This window comes from Trichechus manatus, unplaced genomic scaffold (assembly GCF_000243295.1).
Source record: "Trichechus manatus latirostris isolate Lorelei unplaced genomic scaffold, TriManLat1.0 scaffold00020, whole genome shotgun sequence".
Lineage (NCBI taxonomy): Eukaryota > Metazoa > Chordata > Mammalia > Sirenia > Trichechidae > Trichechus > Trichechus manatus.
This window is the reverse complement of record NW_004443956.1, coordinates 12455152-12473419: the sequence shown is the minus strand read 5'-3', so window position 1 is coordinate 12473419 and position 18268 is coordinate 12455152. Positions and strand designations below refer to the sequence as shown.

At 56.4% G+C, this 18268-nt stretch overlaps 1 protein-coding gene across 2 annotated transcripts; it reads right to left on the bottom strand.

The window, feature by feature from the left end:
• Nucleotides 1-336: 336 nt before the first annotated feature.
• Nucleotides 337-17476, bottom strand: NOS3 (nitric oxide synthase 3). 2 transcript variants are annotated; one of them, XM_004372734.1, is made up of 26 exons: nt 17243-17476; nt 15916-16042; nt 15378-15526; nt 15091-15253; nt 13798-13889; nt 13573-13714; nt 13252-13391; nt 12976-13150; nt 12380-12481; nt 11646-11840; nt 11460-11533; nt 11112-11256; nt 10791-10895; nt 8005-8072; nt 7436-7552; nt 7166-7340; nt 5208-5340; nt 5018-5096; nt 4726-4913; nt 4022-4194; nt 3475-3685; nt 3296-3383; nt 2104-2225; nt 1213-1361; nt 685-879; nt 337-529 (listed from the first exon to the last, which is right to left on the bottom strand). In XM_004372734.1, the coding sequence occupies exons 1-26, from the start codon at nt 17398-17400 to the stop codon at nt 368-370; spliced, it is 3627 nt and encodes a 1208-aa protein (XP_004372791.1). In that variant the 5' UTR covers nt 17401-17476; the 3' UTR covers nt 337-367. The 2 variants fall into 2 exon arrangements, with proteins under 2 accessions (XP_004372791.1, XP_023583676.1); XM_023727908.1 differs by having other exon boundaries at nt 368-547.
• Nucleotides 17477-18268: the final 792 nt, after the last annotated feature.

Genomic DNA, 18268 nt, shown 5'->3' with positions numbered 1-18268 from the left:
TAACACCTGGCATAATCTCTTACGGTAAATCTTTAATAATAAATACTTGAATGATTTAGAGATTAGGATTTAAAGGTTAGATACTCCTGGGAGAGGTCAGGGGAATCTAAAATTCATCTAAAAAATACAAAAGAGGTAATAGTAGACCCTGGAATGTTACTGCTGGAAGGGGCCTTCCAGATTTAGTCCAGCCCCAGGTAGGGAAATGGGCCTAGAGAGATGAAGAGACATTTCGCTGATTCCCAGGAATAAGGCTGATGCTCCGCAGACTCTGGACAGACATGGGCAAGCACCTTGGGAAGGGAGGGAAACAGGGTGGACCGACGGCTGGACGGCCCGGGAACTGGAGTAGAAAGCAAAAGGACTCTCAGGGGCCAGGGGTGTTTGCACCGGGCGGGTCGAACGCCCAGGGCACTGCACCCCGCAGCTGCCGCTCCTGTAGGGAAAAGCTCTGGGTGCGTATGCGGCTTGTCACCTCCTGGGTGCGCAGGGTGAGCCCGAAAATGTCCTCGTGGTAGCGTTGCTGATCCTGCGGGGAAGGAGGGCCCTGGTTTGGAACCGGTCCGAGATCCGAGCGGGACTCCTGCCGGCCGGGGGCTCCTGTTCGGGGCCTGTCCCTCCACGCATTGTCCGCCTGGACCCTGTCCGCCTGGACCCTGCCCCCCGGTCCCCGCCCCTTCGCACCCGCAGCACGCCGATGAAGTCTCCGGCCTCGTCCAGCTCCATGTCGCCCTCTGCCGCTAGGATGCGCTGCACGGTTTGCAGGACGCTGGTCGCCATGGTGACATCGCCACAGACGAACATGTGGCCCCGCTCGAGGCACAGCACGCGGTGCACCTCAGCAGCCAGCTCAGTCCGCAGGAGGTCCTGCACGTAAGTCTGAGGGAGGCGGGGTTAGGGGCGGTGGAGCCCTGGGCGGGAGGCGGGGTTAGGGGCGGTGGAGCCCTGGGCGGCACTGGGTGTGAAAATTATCGGGAGAGGTAGAGCCAAACACCGGGCGGATCTTGAGTGCGGGGGGTGGGGGACCCAAAGGGGGCTCTGGGCTTGAGGGTGCGGTTCAAGTTGGATTGAGGGCATGTATTCTCGTGGGTGGGTGGGAGCTGACGGGCTGGGCGAAGGGGCCGGGCTCCCCATATGAGCTCATGTCGGTCCTTGGTTTTCCCTCTCTCCCTATCTTCATTCAGGTTACCCCTGAGTCCTCAGGGTCCGCACCTTGGGGCTGTCGGGTTCCCGGGAGAAGGCGGTGAGAACACGGTCAAACACCCCGCGCTGCTGGGCGTCTTGCACCTCCTCACGGTAGAGGTGGTCGAGCTGGGAGCATCGGCAGCCAAACACCAAGGTCATGGGGGCGGGCTGCAGCCCTGTAAACAGCACTGCGGCTTGCGAGTGCTCCCTTCTGGGGGCACAGCCCCACCTACACCTGCACCCCTGGCTACTCGCGCCCAGGGCTCCCAGCCCATGCATTTCAGGCCAAAACAATCATTGAGGCTGCTTGGCCTCTAGAAAAATGCAGGATGTCTTCGCAGAGACCCTGCTTTATCCCTGATTTACAGCGAAGTAAACTGCGCCTCAAAGAAGGTCGGTGACATGCCTCAGGTGGAATGGCCAGTGGCGGAGCTGTGCTAGAACTCGGTGCTTCTGGCTCATAATTCCACGCCCTTTATTTTGTCTAGCGTTATAGTCCTGGAGCTCTCTCCAGCCCCTTCCCACCTCCAACCCCGCATTCTCTCACCTTTAGCTCCCCTGCTCTCAACCTTCCTCTCAGTCACAACCCCTGTCTCTTGATGTACATGCTACCTTGGGCACCCCAACTGCAACCTGAACACCTTCCTTAGGTCTTGGACCTACCTAGGTAAGCTCTGACCGAGTCCAGAATTCACTTCAATTCTCCTTTGTCCTTAATCCATTTCAACACCCATTGTGTATCAGATACCAGGACACCCGACCAACAGAGCCCTTGCCTCTAGACATGCATTCTCCCTTTGATCTAATAAGCTTCATATTTGTGGCCTCAGGTTGTTACCCACTTCACGTACCTGGTTCCTGCATTCTAACCCCACCCGCTTGCCCCTAGATTGAGACTCCCTTGGCCCCCAGCCTCACCTTTGCTTTCAATGTCGTGCAGCCTCTCCTGCCAGAATCCCCGGAAGGGGGCAATGCCCGTGCCAGGTCCCACGAGGATGCAGGGCAAGCTGGGATCAGGCGGCAGCCGGAAGGAGGGAGCACTGGCCAGAGAGACCTTCTGTCAGGCCCCCTTGGGTTCTCCAACTCCCCTGCTCTCCATAGTGGCAGGGTCAGCCTGAGAGGGGAGAGCTCAACTTCCACTGATAAATGAGTTAATATTGTAAAAGTGCTTAGAACAGCATCTGGCTGGTCGTAAACCCTGTGCAGGTGTTTGTTAAAATCACTGTACTTGCAGGCAGGAACACCCTGGATCTCTGGTTTCCAGAGATTGGGCCAAAGGAAATACAGTTCAAATTTGGATTGAAGAATATTTTGATGTCTTAGTTTAGGAGATTTAGAGACTATGGAGAAGGCAAGGATGAGTTCTGGTTCATAATGGGTCCACTGAGTGTTTATTTTAAACAATGGCCTTAATATTGGCATTTGGTTTGTATTTAGTAGGTTGGTATGGGGTAGGTGTAATTTAGACTCATGGATGGATTTGGGCCTCCAGGCCTAGTTGGCACCATCCTGGTAACTCTTCTAAGTCACCCAAGACTTTCAGCTTCTTAGCTGCTGGATGGAGCAAGACTTCTGAACGTAGTACAAGGGAAGGGCATCATGAGATCCCTCGCTTTCTTTGAGTCCTCAATGATACCATGGCCAAAGATGGCTTCTACCCTAATGCCTTCTCTCTGGATAAAATGGGGACTTGTGGACCATAGTCCCCGAGTGCTGTACCTCCCATCAGACTGACCCTAAGGACACAGAAATGACATTTTCAAAAATCAACAGGGTCTGCTGGTTAATCCCAGCTCTGTCTCTGTGGGAGGTGTAGTTTCAGAGTGAATTAGTGAGAGGGCCCAGATCAGCCTGGAGGCCCAGACAGAGTTCTGAAATGGTCTAGCCAGATACCCCATTCTTGCCATGTTAGGTAGGTCCTCCCTGCTTCCAGTAACACCCCCACCAAAGCTACCACCTTGCCCTGTGCAACCCCACCACTGATTTCTCTGTCCCCAGCCATCCGGGGCTCTTTCTCCAGCCCCTGCTTGGACAGACAGACACACTCTCTCTTCTTGCTGCTCCTTTCCTCCTCTCCTTCCCCACCTCTGCCCCTGCAGTGCCCCCTTACCCTCTGATGAAGCAGGGCACAGGGTCTCCAACCTTGAGCTGGCTCAGCCACGTGGAGCAGACACCATAGTGCAGTGGGCCCAGGCCATCTATGGAGTTGGGAAGGAGAGCGGGCCAATGAGGGGCCACTCCCAGGATCACTGCCGTGGCTCTGGCCCTGCGCCTCCTCCCCAGCCTCACCCTGGGTCCGGTATGCCAGCACAGCTACTGTGAGGTGGATCTCTCCTGGGGAGGCACTGGGTGCTGAGCTGACGGAGTAGTACCGTGGCTGGAGCAGAGGCAGCTGGGTGAGGAGCAGGGGGGCCGGCAGTGCTACCGACGGAAACTGCTCCAGCACTTCCAGAAGCGTGGGGCAACGGAACCACTTCCACTCCTCGTAGCGCCGGGGGTCCTGCAGGGGGTAGGGTGAAGGGGGCTTAGAACCCTGTAGCCCTTCCTATTGACCTCCCTGCTTGACCCCTCCCAGCTGGTCCTCCATAGGCTTTCTCCCCCTCAGTTCAGGCCAACGAATGCTTCTTGAGCACGTTCTCTGTGCCAGGCTCTGTAAGACCTTGAGAATGCAAAGAGGAATTAGTAGTTCTCAAGCTGGGTCTTGAAGCGTCAGCCCAAGGTAGCCAGGTAAAGATAGTTGAGTGTGAGCTTTGCCTGGTTGCTTCCTCCCACTGTATCTCCTCCCCAACAGCTAGTCTGCCTCACTGGCTCCACCCCCGCTGAGGTGGACCCCAACCTGGCTGAGGGTTTCCAGCTCCTGCTGTTCACTGGGCTCTTCAGCGAGGGTGCTGAGCAGTCGAAGGAGTTGAGGGCTGGGTGGGGATGTGATGTCCAGGAAGTAGGTCAGAGCCTGGCGCAGTGTGCATGGGGGCAGCCTGGGGTCCCGTACCCAGCCGGGGGGCGGGCCACCTGGGGGGTGCACAGGGGAGCTCTGAGGAAGGGGTCAAGCCAGAACTGGATTGGCTGGCTGAGGACCGTCTCTTGGGGAGTAAATGGGACTGATAGACCATGTGGTGTTTGTTGGAGAACTTGTTCTGAACAGTGGCAGATGGTGGGCCTTTCTGGGCAGCCTTGGTGTGTTGCTTTGGGGGCCACTGGCTGGACTGTTCCTAACCCACCCATCTTATTTTAACCCCAGGCTCTGGTGGGGCAGGGGTAGACCAAATGCTAGCTACAGAGCAGGCTAGGCTGCCAGGGGTACCTTGGGGAGGAGCCCAGAGGCAAGACATAGGCTTTTGGATGTGCATGTGTATGGGTGGGCTAAAAAAGGGGGTTCTAAGAAAGGAAGCAGGCCAGCCTGGCCAGAGGTAGGCAGTGCCAGCTCTGTACCCAAGCGGTGCTGTCATCTGCCAGCTCGGGAGCCTGGGGGGCCCCGGAACCAGAGGGAGGCAGCTGGGATAGGCCAGATGCACACTGCTGTGGCTGTACAGTGCTCCTCACCAGGGCTGCCCTTCTCCAGCTGCTCCACTGCAATGGGCTCGGTGGGCGGCGGCGGGTCTTCCACGCGGCTCAGCAGCGCCTCCACCAGGCCAGGCCGGTTGGGCGGGCAGACCCCAATGTGGTCCCCTGGCTGATACTGCAGCCCCTGCTGCCCTCCAATGTCTAGGCGCACCAGGATGGTGGCCCGGCTGGGGGTGGAAGAGGGGCAGATTACGGGGGGTGGGGGGCAAGTAGGGGAAGGATGATGAGGGCTGGGGCAGGTGCGGAGCATGGGGTAAGCAGTCTTCCTCACGTGGACTTGCTGCTTTGCAGGTTTTCCACTGAGAGGACAGTAGCTTGGAACATTTTCCGCCTGTGCACGTGGATCAGGCCTGGGGTGGGGCAGGGGGCAGAGGAGACAACTGAGCCAGGGAGCCTGGCACCCTGAATGAGATAGCCTGGGGTCCTGGGGACCCCAGAGGTCAAGGTAAGTCAGGCCTCACCTGGCAGCAGCTGGAGGCCCTTGGCCTGGGGACTCAGCCGGTATCTCTGGCGCTTCCAGCTCCGTTTGGGACTGAATATATCCCGGGCAGCAGCCTTGGCGTCTTCTCCCACACAGAAAGTCTCACAGGCGGCCTGAGGTTGTTCAGGTGAGGGGGACGTTAGTGAGGGCTCAGGACCTCCTGTTATCAGGGGGCGGCCCAAGCAAGGAGGAGCTCAAGTTGCCTTTTGAGTCTCCTCCTTCCATCCTGGTGGGGCTGCAGGGGTGGAGGTACCCAGGAAGGGTACACAGGGCTATGGGATCAGCAGCTGCAGTGGCAGGAGGGAAACTGAGATGTATCTGAGGCCAAGGCCACATTGAGGATGAGCCCTTGCACTTCAGTCCCTTCATGGGCCACAGGGCCCAAGGGCCACTGCTGTTCTTTCATGCATGTCTGTTTGTGTCCCACCCATGAGTTACTTATCTGGTTGGTGTTGATTGTGTGTACCCCACCCCCACCCCCCATGGCCCCTGGGACACAGGGCTTGTCGCATAACAGTATTCAGCGAATGTGTCTGTGTTTTTAGATCTGTGTTCAAATTCTGATTCCTGAACTTGCATTTTACATGGCCCAGTGTCCCCATCCTCAAGCCTTCTTGGCTTCTTGTGAAGATGAAATAAGGTGCTTTGTTATAAAGTCCTTAGCACAGATAGTAAGTGCTCCTGCAGTGGGACGCAGAGTTCAGGGTGGTGGGGGAGGCTCTGGCAGGTCTGTCCTCCCTTGCACAGAGCCCAGGGGCTGGGGTGGGGCCCGTGGGGCAGGGCCCCTGGGAGGGTCCATATCCTATTTGTTTCTGGTCAGGCACAAGCTCCCCAGGATGGGCCACTCCCTCTACTCCCTACTCATATCGCCAAACTTGGTTCATTTTCCTTTTTTTTTTTGTAAAGTCTTGTATCTCTTCCTTCCTTCCTCGGCCCCCTCCCTTCCTTTCTAGTCCCACTGCTGCCACCCTAGTTAGCACAGAGTCTTCCTTTCTTTAAGCAATGTTCCTAAAATGTCATGTTGTACTCATTCCTTCTCTTGTCCCATTCCATAACTTCCATTGGTTCTTTCTCCAAATTCTTTAGCCTTGGTTTCAGTTTCCCTTTCTCTCCCAATCTGGTTGTATCTGTTTCTCCAGCGTGACCGTCTTCTCCCCAGCAGACCCTCCACCTCCACCAGGCAGGCCCCTGCATCCCCACATCCTCAAGGGCCCTCCTCCTCTACATCAGTCCTGACCTGGTAGGTTGGCACTGACCCAGCCCAGGACAGTGACAGGACCGGGGACCGTGAGTTCCAAGCACAATCCCCAGACCAGGCATAGCTGCCCCCTGAGGAAGCCCAGGCTTAAAAAGTCACAGCCCCTCAGTCCCTGTCCTCCCCAGGCCCAGGACCACCTCTCCAGTCCAGGCCCTGCCCAAGCCTGGCTGGCTTGTTAACAGGCTATGCTTGGCAACCTCTATGACTTTCTGTAGCTTTTGTGCTGGTCTTTGTTTCAGACCTCGCCTCAGTCTGACCCTCTCGATCCTGTCCCTCTCCCTTCATCCTGCCTACCGTGGGCAGGGTGTCCTGTCCGTGTCCTGCACCCCTCCCTTTGTGTGCCCACTCACGGGACCCAGCCTTGCCTGACCTGGACTTCCACCTGCCAGCACCCTGTCTGCTCTCCCATCATTAGTAGAACCATGCTGTCCACCACTCAGGACTGGGCCAGGAGGGCTGACTCTAGTGGCAAAATGAGGGTGGATTTTGGAAGGAACAGGAAGGGATCAGGGAGCCGAGTAGAATCAGGGCAGCAGTGAGCCTCCAGACTCAATATTGCAGGTCCCAGCAGTAAGACACCGGGATCTAGGTAGTGGCAAGGGTGTCCCAGATTGGAGTCAGAATTGGGGGCTGGAGGAGTGAACTGGGGTCAGATGTCAAGGACAGGTCCCAGGGCTCACCTGGAAGGCGGCCTGGGCCCAGCCACGGAAGGCTTCCTCCTGGCCGCACAGCTCATCCCCCTGGCCCAGCTGCAGCAGCCGCTCTCCGCCCAGCTCCTCCAGCCGCGTGTCCACTGCGCGCGCGAAGGCGCAGAAGTGGGGATATGCCCGGGAGCCCAGCCCGAACACACAGAACCTGGCAGGCAGGGAGCTGTCACGAGGGCCCACCCGGACCCCAGCCCATGTTTTCCCGGGAGCTTGCCCTCCCAGCATTTTCCCCGAGAGGCAAACCTGAGGGTGCCCAGCGCCCCCGCACTGTCTGTGTTACTAGACTCCTTCCTTTTCCGCCGCCAGGAGGAGACCAGGGGGTCTGAGCAAGAGACACTGTTGAAGCGCATTTTGTAGCTCCTGGAAAGAGAGGACAAAGACAGGTATCCCAGAGAACTGAAGAAGGGCCTGGGCCAGGGACACGGTGTCAGGCTCTGCGTCTGAGTGGGAAAGGCCCTACCCTTGGCCTGGCTCTGCTCTCTCAGGAGCCAGGTTGGGATTGGGGCTGAGGGCCAGCATCCCAGGGGGCCTCTGAACCTTTGGGTCTGTTCTGCCTCCTCCTCTCTCTGAAGGAGACCTCAGGACCACCTGCCTCTTAGAGTCCTGGGGACTGGATGGGCAGGTCACAAGGAAGGCAGGAGGGAGGAGCACCTCCTGGAGCCTTGATTTAGCGGGTGTCCCCACAGCTCTCCTCCAGCCTTTTGGGAAAATGGCCTGAGGCGCAGGGGGAGAGCACCTCAGACCCCCTTTCCTCTTGTGTCTCCACACATCTCACTGCCCCTTAGCCCCCCGAAACTCCCGTCCCCTCTCACTTGTGCTGTTCGGGTCGAGGGGAGCTGTTGTAGGGGCTGGTCATTTCCATCAGGGCGGCTGCAAAGCTCTGTGCGAAGGGAAGGTGTACATCAGGGTATACACTATTGACAGGCACTTAAATTTCTAGCCCTTTTTCATTGTCCTTACATATTTGTGTGTATAGGCTGTTTTGCTTAAAGTAAAAAATGGGACCACACAACACTTACTTGCTTATTATTGATAACCTATCCTGGACTTCTTTCCAGGTCAGTACACCAAGATTTACCTCATTCTCTGTAATGGTTCGACGTTATTGTTGTTGTTAGCTGCCATAGAGTCAGCCCCTGACTCCTGGCGACCCCATGTGTTACAGAGTTACTGCTCCATAGGGTTTTGTTGGTTTCTTCGCTCTAATTTTATGAAAGCAAATCACTAGGCCTTTTCTTCTGTGGAGCTGCTGAGTGGGTTTGAACTGCCAGCTTTTCCATTAGCAGCTGAGGGCAAACTGCTGGCGCCACCCAGACTCTTTAATGGCTCCATGGTTCATCGTTTGAATGAACCATAATGTGTAAAACTTCCTCTGATTGAAGGACATCTGGTGGCCTCTGAATAATGCTTAATCACACACTTCTGTGTATATAACCTTGCTTCCTGTTTTGCATATTTCAGCAGGGTAATGCTTAGAAGTGGAATTGCTGAGTCAAAGGATTAAAAAACTTGCTGAGGTAGTCAAGTAGTCCTCTAGAAGGACTGCATCAGGTGACGCTCCCACCACGGGGTAGGGGAATACTTTCCTCACGCTATGTCAACACTGGGGGTTACCCATCTTCAGTGCTCAAGACAGTTTGATAGGCAGAAAATAATTCTCCATTTCTTGTACTGCTCGGATCACTGGTGGTAGTGAATGCTTTTACGCGGCCCTCCTTTGGAGGCTGCGCCACGCCTCTGCTCTGGCTGGAGGATGTGAGGTGATCCAGGGATTGCTGAAGCAGATACGGTAATCTTATGTGCTGCCATGAGCACAGCTGAGAACCACACCAAACAGACCTTCCCATAGAAAGTGAAAACAAACTCTAGAAGGAAACAGCATCTAAGTATTCACGGTAGATGTATTTGGGTGGTGGTTCTATAGGTTCACCATAACTTGCATGTACTACTTCAATGTTAGTTTTTGAATGTTTTGTTGAAATGTTCCATCCATACAGAAAAGAATGCATATCATAAATGTATAGCCTTATGAATTTTCAAAAACTGAACATACCTGTGTAATCAGCATCAAGAAACATTACCAGTATCCTAGAAGACCCCCAAACCCTCACTAATCATTAGCATACAACCCCCCATCCCGCACCAGGGGTAACCAGCCCTCTCCTGCCTTCTAACACCATGCATTAGTTTTGCCTGTTCCTGAGCTTTCTGCAAAATGAATCATACGATATGGAGTCTTGTGTTTGGCGGCTTTTACTTTACGTTGTTTGAGATTCATCTGTATTGTTTGTGGTTGTAATTTGTTCATCCTCATTGCTGAATAACATTAGAATATACCACAATTCATTTATCTAGTCTACTGTTGATGGTCATTTGAATTGTTTCGAGTTTAGGGGTATTATGAACAATGCTGCTATAAATATTTTTGTTTGTGTTTTTAGTGAATATACCCCATTTTCTGTGGGATATATTCCTAGGTTTGCTCCGTGTAAAAAAATTTGAGGTAAAATTTGGATACGTTGAAATGCACAGATCTTAAGGGTACAAGCTTACTCAGCTTGGCTTTTTGGCAGTTTTTATTGAAAAATTTAAACATACATCTACCCTATGATCCAGAAATTCCACTCCTAGGTATTTATCCAAGAGAAATGAAAACGTAAGTTCACAAAAGCCTTGCACAAGAATGTTCCTAACAACTTTACTTATACTAGCCAAAAGCTAGAAACAGCCCAGGTGTCACAGGAGAATGGTTAAACACGCGGGGTCTATTCCTACAGTGAGTACTATTCGGCAGTAGACTGGGACGAACTACCTCCTGTAACTGTGCATGACTCCCAACAACAACACGCAGAGTGAAAGAAGCCAGACACACTGCTTCCATTTGAATGGCGAACTAATAATCTCTGGCAGCAGAAATCTGAACCCTGGTCGCTTTTGGTAGGAGGGGTTTGAACTGGAGAATTGAGAAGGGAGCTTTCTAGGGTGATGGAAATGCTCTATATCCTGATGGGGTGCGGGTTACTTGGATACTACTTTTATACTAAAAAAAGTTGTTAATGATTTTATTTTTCTTTAAAAGGCAGGTCAGAACGAGGGCTGAAGGGGACAATAAGGGAGTGGGAGAAGGCTTACCTCAGAATTCAAGCAATTTTAGGGTACTTAAGGAGCTATTTAGGGATTTAACAACTTAGAAGCTGGAGCAGATAAGAGGGACCAGAAAGGAATATAGCTTGGGGCAGCCCAGAGACAGATGCTTGGAAGATAATGATTGACAATAAGGCATTCAATGGCCCTCCTCTGGTTTTTTTGTCTTTTAAGATTTGTTCTGGTGAAACTGAAGTCATCTAATCTATGTTGGCATCTAAACAGTGCTCTTTCTTCTCTCTTGTCAGAGAAAAGAGAAAGCTGAAATGATGAATGAAGTGGAATATTTCTGTCTCTCTGGTTGTGACTTGTGAAGGCCTCCACAACCCAGTGGAACTTCCATGTTCCCACTCTGGGGGGCTCTCACAGCATCTTCACTTTTGGCTATGGGGTACCCCTGCCTAGCCACCCTGGTTTTGAGTCACCCAATGTCCCCTTTCCTGCCAGGCCTCACCTCGCCGTTCTCGGGTGGATCACCGTTCCCAAATGTGCTGGTCACCACAACCACCAGTGTCTCGTGCTCAAGGGACACCACATCATACTCATCCATGCACAGGACCTGGGGGTGGGGGTGAAGAGAGGGATGCTGCCTTGGTCCTTCTCACTTGGCCCTTCCTGGCAGGGCAGGGTTAGGCTTCCTGGATCCCTAGGCCTCCTCATGGGCCCTGAGTTATGACCCTCTCCTCCAGAACCTATCCCCAGGGCTCCTCAGGAGGTGTGGACAGTCCCGTGCCCCTGGTCTTCCCAGACCCCTGCCCCTCTGGGCTCAGCCTACCCGGGGATCGAAAGCCTTCCGGAAGAGCCTCCCCAGCTGCTGTGCGTAGCTCTGGGCCCGGCCAGTCTCAGAGCCATACAGGATTGTCGCCTTCACTCGCTTTGCCATCACAGTGCCCATGAGCGAGGCAGAGATCTTGACTGCACTGAAAGCAAGGGTGGGGTCAGGGGATTCCCCAGGGCTATGGAGACGGGACCTCCCCTGGGCAGGGGACCATCAGGGCCACTGAGACTGGGGTCTGGACCTGATCTCAGTAAGGCCTTGGGGTATTGAGGGGTGGTATGCCTTCCCAGACCACCGCTTTGGGGCTGGGCCTTGGGGTGGGGGCAACACTCCTAGGGTACCTACTTGGCCACTTCCTTAAAGGTCTTCTTCCTGGTGATACCTGTGCCCTTGGCTGCACTTCCCTTCCAGGGATCTGGCTTCAGGGAAGTGATGAGTAGGTGGGAGGTAAATAAATAGAAAGTTAGAGGCCCCTGAGGGCTGCTTAGTTGGAGTTGGACCCAGTGGGCAGGAGCCAGTTGTGGTAGGTACCTGGTAGTGGAAGGCGGGGGACAGGAAATAGTTGACCATCTCTTGATGGAAGACAGGTGTGAGGCTGCCAGAGATGGGGGGCACGATCCAGGCCCAGTCGGCAGGGCACCCTCCCCTCGCCTTCTGCTCATTCTCCAGGTGCTTCATGAAGGAGGCTGTGGCAGCGTGGTGGTCCACAATGGTCACTTTGGCCAGCTGGAGTGGGGAAGGAGAGACAGGAGAGGCTTAGACACAGCCCACACACCCTACCCTTCCTACCCCCACCACGGCTGTCACCCCAAACCACACAGTGTCATCCCCACATACACAGGCATACTTAAACTTCAGTGTGCAATAGCACCTCCAACCTCCAGTATCTGTATTCCCTGTCCCCAAACCAAAATACCCTGAACTCTTGAGACTCCATGGAAGCATTTAGCAGGCACTAGTTTCCTCAAATCACAGTGCCCAGCACGCACTAGATCCTGGTTTTGGGGGTCCCAGGATCCAGTGGTTCCACACACGGTACCTAGTGTGCTCTGGGGTAGAACATCCCTGCGAAGGATCACGGCCTAGCCTGTGGTAGCAGGCACAGCGAGGCCCCCATGTTGCATTACCACAGGGCCCAGTGCTCCCATGGCTCCCTAGGTGCAATGGGATCCTTCTACAGGTCTCCAGCCCTCCAAAGTTTTTAAGTGCCCCCATCTCTTCCACTCCCAACCCCCTCGCCCTCCTGGCCAGTCCGGCCTGTGCACCTGGTAACTGTGCAGCACAGCCAAGTTAATTTCCACAGCTGCCTTGTCTTTCCACAGGGACGAGGTGGTCCGTGTGTCTAGGTCCATGCAGACGGCCACATCCTGGGAGTGGGGGTATGCAAGGGATTGGTAGGGACAGAGGCCATGGGGAGTGGCAGAGAGCCTTCCTGTTTCAAACTTGTGGGGTGGAAGGAGTGAGGGTGGGAGGCCATCGGGAGACCTATCTAGTTTGGGGTTGGTTCAGGTTGGTCCCACAGAGTAGGGAGGGACCTTGGGCCAGTCTCTTCTCAGCCCAGGGCCTTAATTTCTCACCTCTACAAGGACTCTTAACCTTGTTTTGGGCCCCTTTGAGAATCTCATGAAAGCTATAGATCCTATTCCCAGAAAAGAAATGCACACACGTGTGACACATGCTAACACACACATGCACATATGTGCACACGTACATATATCTTTGCCCTGTCCTCAGGTGGTTCGGTGGCCCTCATCCTCAGTTCTGTTTTCAGGGGCAGCCCTCACCTGACCCTCTCTCAGATCCTGTCCTGAGATGGGGAGGCATGCGGGTCCTGCCCTCCCCCATGCCCACTGGCCCTCACCTCTAGAATGTTGTAGCGGTGGGGATCACACAGGTTCCGAGTGCCAATCTCAGTGCTCATGTACCAGCCGCTGAAAGGAGCCGCAGTGAACTCCAGGCCCCCGATTTCCAGCAGCATGTTGGACACCGCTGGGAGGGCATACCAACGCAGGCCCAGGGCTGCAAACCACTCCAGCCTGGGGGCATCGGGACCTCAAGTCAGGCCCAGGGGGAGTCTGCCTGCTGGGCCACCCCAGCCAGCCCCCTCCTTCTCCAGGCCCAGTCCCTTTGTGCTCACGTGGGGTGCTCCAGGGGCACCTCAAGGACCAGTTCAGGGGGCAAAGGGAAGACCTCCGGGGGCTCATCTGGGGCCTGGAGCAGCAGGGGCAGCACATCAAATCGGCCATTTCCTGGGGTCCAGCCGTGCTGGATGCAGAGCTGCGGGAGGGGGAGGGGGCAGGGCAGAGACGACGCCTTTACTGTGTCTCCTCGCCCTTGCCTCAGTGAGGGCTTCCCATCCTGCTTCGCTCACCCCCCTTTGGCTGGATCCCCATGCCTCAGCCCAGGACCCTCATTCTCTGCCTCGGGGACTCCCTCTTCAGCTGCTCTGCGTGCCCACCTCAGTGATCTCCACGTTGGCAGGGTCCCCACGCACGGAGCCATCCTGCTGCCTGTAGCCAGCATAACGCACCAGCTGGCTGTTCCAGATCCGGAAATCACCGCGGCCAGGGACACGTTGGGGGAACACGGTGATGGCAGAGCTGTGAAGAGGGGTGCGGGTCAGAGCCCTCCTCCACTGCCCCGGTGGTCGGAGGCTGGGCCGGGGAGGAGTGGGGCCACTCACCGAAGGTTACCCCTATTGGTGCCATACTTGATGTGGTTGCAGATGTAGGTGAACATCTCCTGCGCAGAGCTGCAGTCCCGGGCATCAAATACCTGAGCCCGTCCGAGGCAGGGAGGAAAGTATGGCCTTGAGAACCAGCCCCAGGGGAGAAGGCAGCCCTGGAGTTCTGGGGGAGGGCCTCCCCTGTTGCCTTCGCAGGCTGTGGGATTCACTTATGGTGAGCCAGGCTCTTCTCTGGGAAGCCTCTCCAACCATTCAGCCCCACACTGGGCCCCTCCTGCCCTGCCCCCTAGCCTGGCCTGCTCCTTATGTCTTTCCTGGGGCACGTGTTTCCCGATCCCTACAGAGGCTGGATTGGCAGCTGGTATGAGGAGGCTACTGCCGACTTGGCCACTGACAGGTAGGCCTCCATTGCCCATGGTGCTCCAGCACAGGCAGGTGACCCCACCCAGCCACTGATGATGGGGATGGGGCAGCGTAAGATGGCCTCTAGGGCCTCTGCCAGTCCTGACATCTGGATGCTGGGAGGAGCATCTGAGTGGAGGCCCCAGGAGGGGGCTGAGATGCCCCACTCTGCCTGAGGGAGGAGGAAATTTGCACTAGTGATGTGTGAGGAGGCAGTGGCTGGCTGGGGGCTGAGGGAGGGACACAGATGTGAGGGGTCAAAGTTGACATAAAGCTTTGAACCACTTAAAAGTTTCTTTAGGTGTCAGATGGGATTGTCATTTTATTCTAGACTCCTTTGGGATTCTCTGAGTACGTGGCTTTATTCCAAATTCTTCGGTGGCCAGTGACAGTTTTAAGCAGGCCAAAGTCCTGGAATCGATTTTCCTGTGGGTTAGCTTGCTGTGGCCAGAGGCTGTTCCAGTGACCTAGGCTAGCTCTGTGTCAAGGGGCAGTGTGCTGGCTGTGAGGGGATGGCTGGGTAGGCTAGGCCCAAATGGAAGAGGAAGCTGGGCCCTTTTTCAGTACAAGGCCCCTGCCCCTGCGAATCTGACAATACCACCCAGGGAGTCAATGACTCAGGGCGTCCAGATCCCCCTCCGCCATGGACCCACCAGCCCAGGTGACCATCCTGCTTAATAACCAGGTGTTAGCTAGTGACTGACAGCTCCCCGGGCAGTACTGAAGATGGGGCCTGAGGCTGGCCCCCTGACCCTTGCAGTCTCTGAGGGAATGGGCAGGAATCTCCCCCACTGGTGGGACCCATCAGAGAAGCCTCAGGAGCTGCCCCCACCCCTCCTCGCCTTCTGGACCCTGGCCTGGTCCTGGGTCTGCTCCAGCCAGCCACACCTGCAGCTTCCCCCACTGGATGCGGCCGACGCATCGGGGAGCATTGCGCCAGGCCTGCTTAGCCCCGAACACCAGCTCGCTCTCCCGAAGCTGGTAGGTGCCTGTGGCCACCACCTCGGCTTCTACCTCCTGAAGACGCTGCTCATGGGCCTGGGAGCCGCTCCTGGGGGAGAAGGAAGTCATGTGAGGTGGGGAGGGTAGTCAGGATTGGGGGACAGCAGGGCTGGGTATAGGGAAGGGGATCTCAAAGTGCCTGGGGCCTCAGCAGGCTCTTGGGAGGCTCTCACCTCTTGATGGAGCTGTAGTACTGGTGGATGAAGTCCCGGGCCTGTTTCAGAAGCCTCTCAGGGGGTGCAGGGCCCCGGGATGTCTGGCTCTGTAGTTTCCGTGGAAATACAAGGGAGCCCAGGCAGTGTCTTGGGGTGCAGGGTCCGTCCTGAGTTGGAGTGGGGTGGGGGTGGCGGGGGAGCAGGGAGCATAGATCAGGACCGGATCAGGGTCCTGGGGTCTGGGATGGGGCCTGGAGGCAGGGGTTTGGGCCCAGGGGGGTGTGGGCCCAGAGCTGGGGTGGGATTGGAAACAGGAGTGAAGCTGGGCTGGGTCAGGCGGGGCTTGGGCAAGGGCTGGAGGTTGGGTCACAAAAGCCCCCTGTAATTGGGGGCTTGTCCTGCTGCCTGTCCCTCAGCACCTGTGGTTCTTCTCACTCTGTCTCCTCTCTTTAAAGGCAGGGGCCAATTCAGGGAACATCCTGCTCAGGCTCGGGGCTGAGACTGGACCTCAGCAATCCTCAGCCCAGTTGTGGGGTGTATGTGGGGGGAACCTCACCTGCTGTGCCTGGGCACTCAGGGTATCATAGGTGATGGTCCCCACTTCCCAGTTCTTCACACGAGGGAACTTGGGTCCTTCTGGGGGCCGGGCTGGTAGGGGGCTGTTGGGAGCCAGGGGAGGGCGGCTCATGGGGGAGGATCTTGCTCCCTTTGGCCTCGCCAGCTGTGCCCTGGAGACCCCTCCCACAGCAGTAATAATCCCATGACCGACTGCTGCCTGCTGTGTGCTTCCTTCCATTTTCTCCCGCCAGCCCTCACAACAGCTTGTGAGGGAGGCTTTTACAGATGATTACTGGGGTCTTGCCAGAGGTGTTGCTGGGTACAGCACATTCTCCTATGCAGGCCTGTCTGACTCCTGCGTCTGGTCTCCTGGTGCCCAGTCAAGCCCTGGGAGCCTGGCCCCTGGCTGGGTCCTGGCCAGCCACAACCATGCAAGCAAGGTCCCCTGAAGTCTCAGTGAGGCCTTCGTCAATGGGGCCAAAGCGAAAGGAGGCAGCAGCAGAGATTCCTCAGCCCAGATCTCTGCTACCCACTCACACCCCTCCTGATAGTAGTGGATCGTGTGAAGGGAAGCCTCGAGGCCTTATCACTTCCTCCCAGAGCCACCAGCCGCGGGGGAGGAAGGGAGGGACTCAGGCACGGGGTATGCCTGTTTGCGGAGCCCTGGGCCCTTCCCCGTGTGGGCCCTTGGCTGCAGGGCTGCCTGCAGCCCCTGCCTGGCCTCCCACCATGCCCATCTTCTCTTCAAGACCTCTGCCTTAGGGAGGACCCTTCCAGGGGCTGGGGCTGGGAGGGCCAGGTGGGGCTGATGGTCACCTGGAGGAGGGGCCTGGAGAAGAAGACGTAGCCAATGGCCCTCAGGGCTCTCCTCTCTTTTCACTCCCATTCCATGAGACCCCTCCCCAGCTTGTTTCTTCTGTTAAGTAACAGTTGTTACAGTTTGTTGAAGGCTTGCTGTGAGCTAGAGACTGACGATGACCCGTGGAGTAAGTATTGCCACATCCCCATTTTATATAAACTGGGGCTCAGAGAGATTAAGTAACTTGCTCAAAGTCAAATAGCTCTTGGTGGCAGAGTAAGATTCAAACCCTGGCCTGATTCTGTAGCTGGCACTCTTCACCCACTTTTGTCTGTCCTCCACAGCTCTGGCTCGACTCCGTCTGATCCTTACCCTGCCTCCTTGACAGTCCTGTTCGGTTGTGTCCGTACCCTTTTGTGCTGGTGACCCGGCCCTCCCGCCTGGGCTGCAGGCTCCAGCTTTCCCAGTCCCAGCCTTTGACTACCCGCCCTCTGGCCCACCTGCTCCAAGCAGCTGTGGCCCTCACCTGTGGTCGGGCGCAGGTGGGGGCACTGGTGCTGGTGCCCGGCTGGGCTCCGAGGCTGGGGAGGCTGGGCCCTGCTTGCTGCATAGCCCGAGGCCCAGCCCCAGCCCCAGCCCGCAGGGAGGCCTAGGCTCCTGGCCCACACTCTTCAAGTTGCCCATGTCAGCGGCTCTTCAGCTCTGCTGCTCTAAGCAGAGCCCAGGCCTTTTCCTTAGGAAGCAGGGAGGGGGCTGGGGGGCAGTGGGAGGGGGTTCTCCAGTGCTGGCCCTCGCCCCACCCCGCCACTGTCTCTTACACAATGGGACAGGAACCAGCCCGGTTGGGAGGCTGTGCAGCTATGGCTCCATGCCCGCACTCCCACAGGGTAGGGGGCTGGACGCCTGGGTTCCGCTGTGAGGACTACAGCAGGCAAGTGAGAGCCCAGGTGTCTGGAGGAGCCCTGTGGGAGGAATAGCAGGGTGGGGCTACCCCAGGTCAGAGAGAACCTTCTGTGGTGGCGGGCCGAGAGGGAAGGCCTCATAGCCACCCCTCGCCATCCTTTCCCTGAAGGCCAAACAGAAGCTGGGCACGTCAGGAGCAGGGAATGGGGGATCCAGACTCTTAGTGACCACAGGGACTTCTAGGGCCACCCCAGGCTCTCTCCTTCACCACTCCTTCATACATCTGAGTACTCCTGGACCCCCACCTCTGGGTCCTCTTGGGTTCTTGAGGATTCCAGCCCAGCAAGGATGCAGTGACCTTTGTCCTTGAGTCTGGCATTAGGGTATCCCATCCCCTCCCAGCCCCAGTTTCCTGGAACCCCCTGCCCCCCTTCCCTCTCCCTCCCTGACTCAAGTGGGGGACACAAAAGAGCAGGAAGCTGCCATCCAGGGCCTCCACCCCCACCCCATCATATAGTGACGCATGCTTCCCAGGAGGTGGTAGGTCAGCAGAGAGACCCAGCAATCAGGGCTGGCAGGAACTGCCCGCTGGGGGAGATCTTGGCACCCTGGAAAGAGTGTGGGGGATATTGAACTACAATTCCCAGAA

Bases quoted from the DNA above. Each gene is read 5' to 3' on its own strand.
- NOS3 (XM_023727908.1), bottom strand. From the start codon at position 17,400: ATGGGCAACTTGAAGAGTGTGGGCCAGGAGCCTAGGCCTCCCTGCGGG. The intron at 12,482-12,975 runs GTGAGGGCCAGT...CCCCACTCCCAG, and splicing joins ACCGCTACAACATTCTAGAG to GATGTGGCCGTCTGCATGGA. The intron at 7,341-7,435 runs GTTTGCCTCTCG...CCTGCCTGCCAG, and splicing joins GGGGCGCTGGGCACCCTCAG to GTTCTGTGTGTTCGGGCTGG.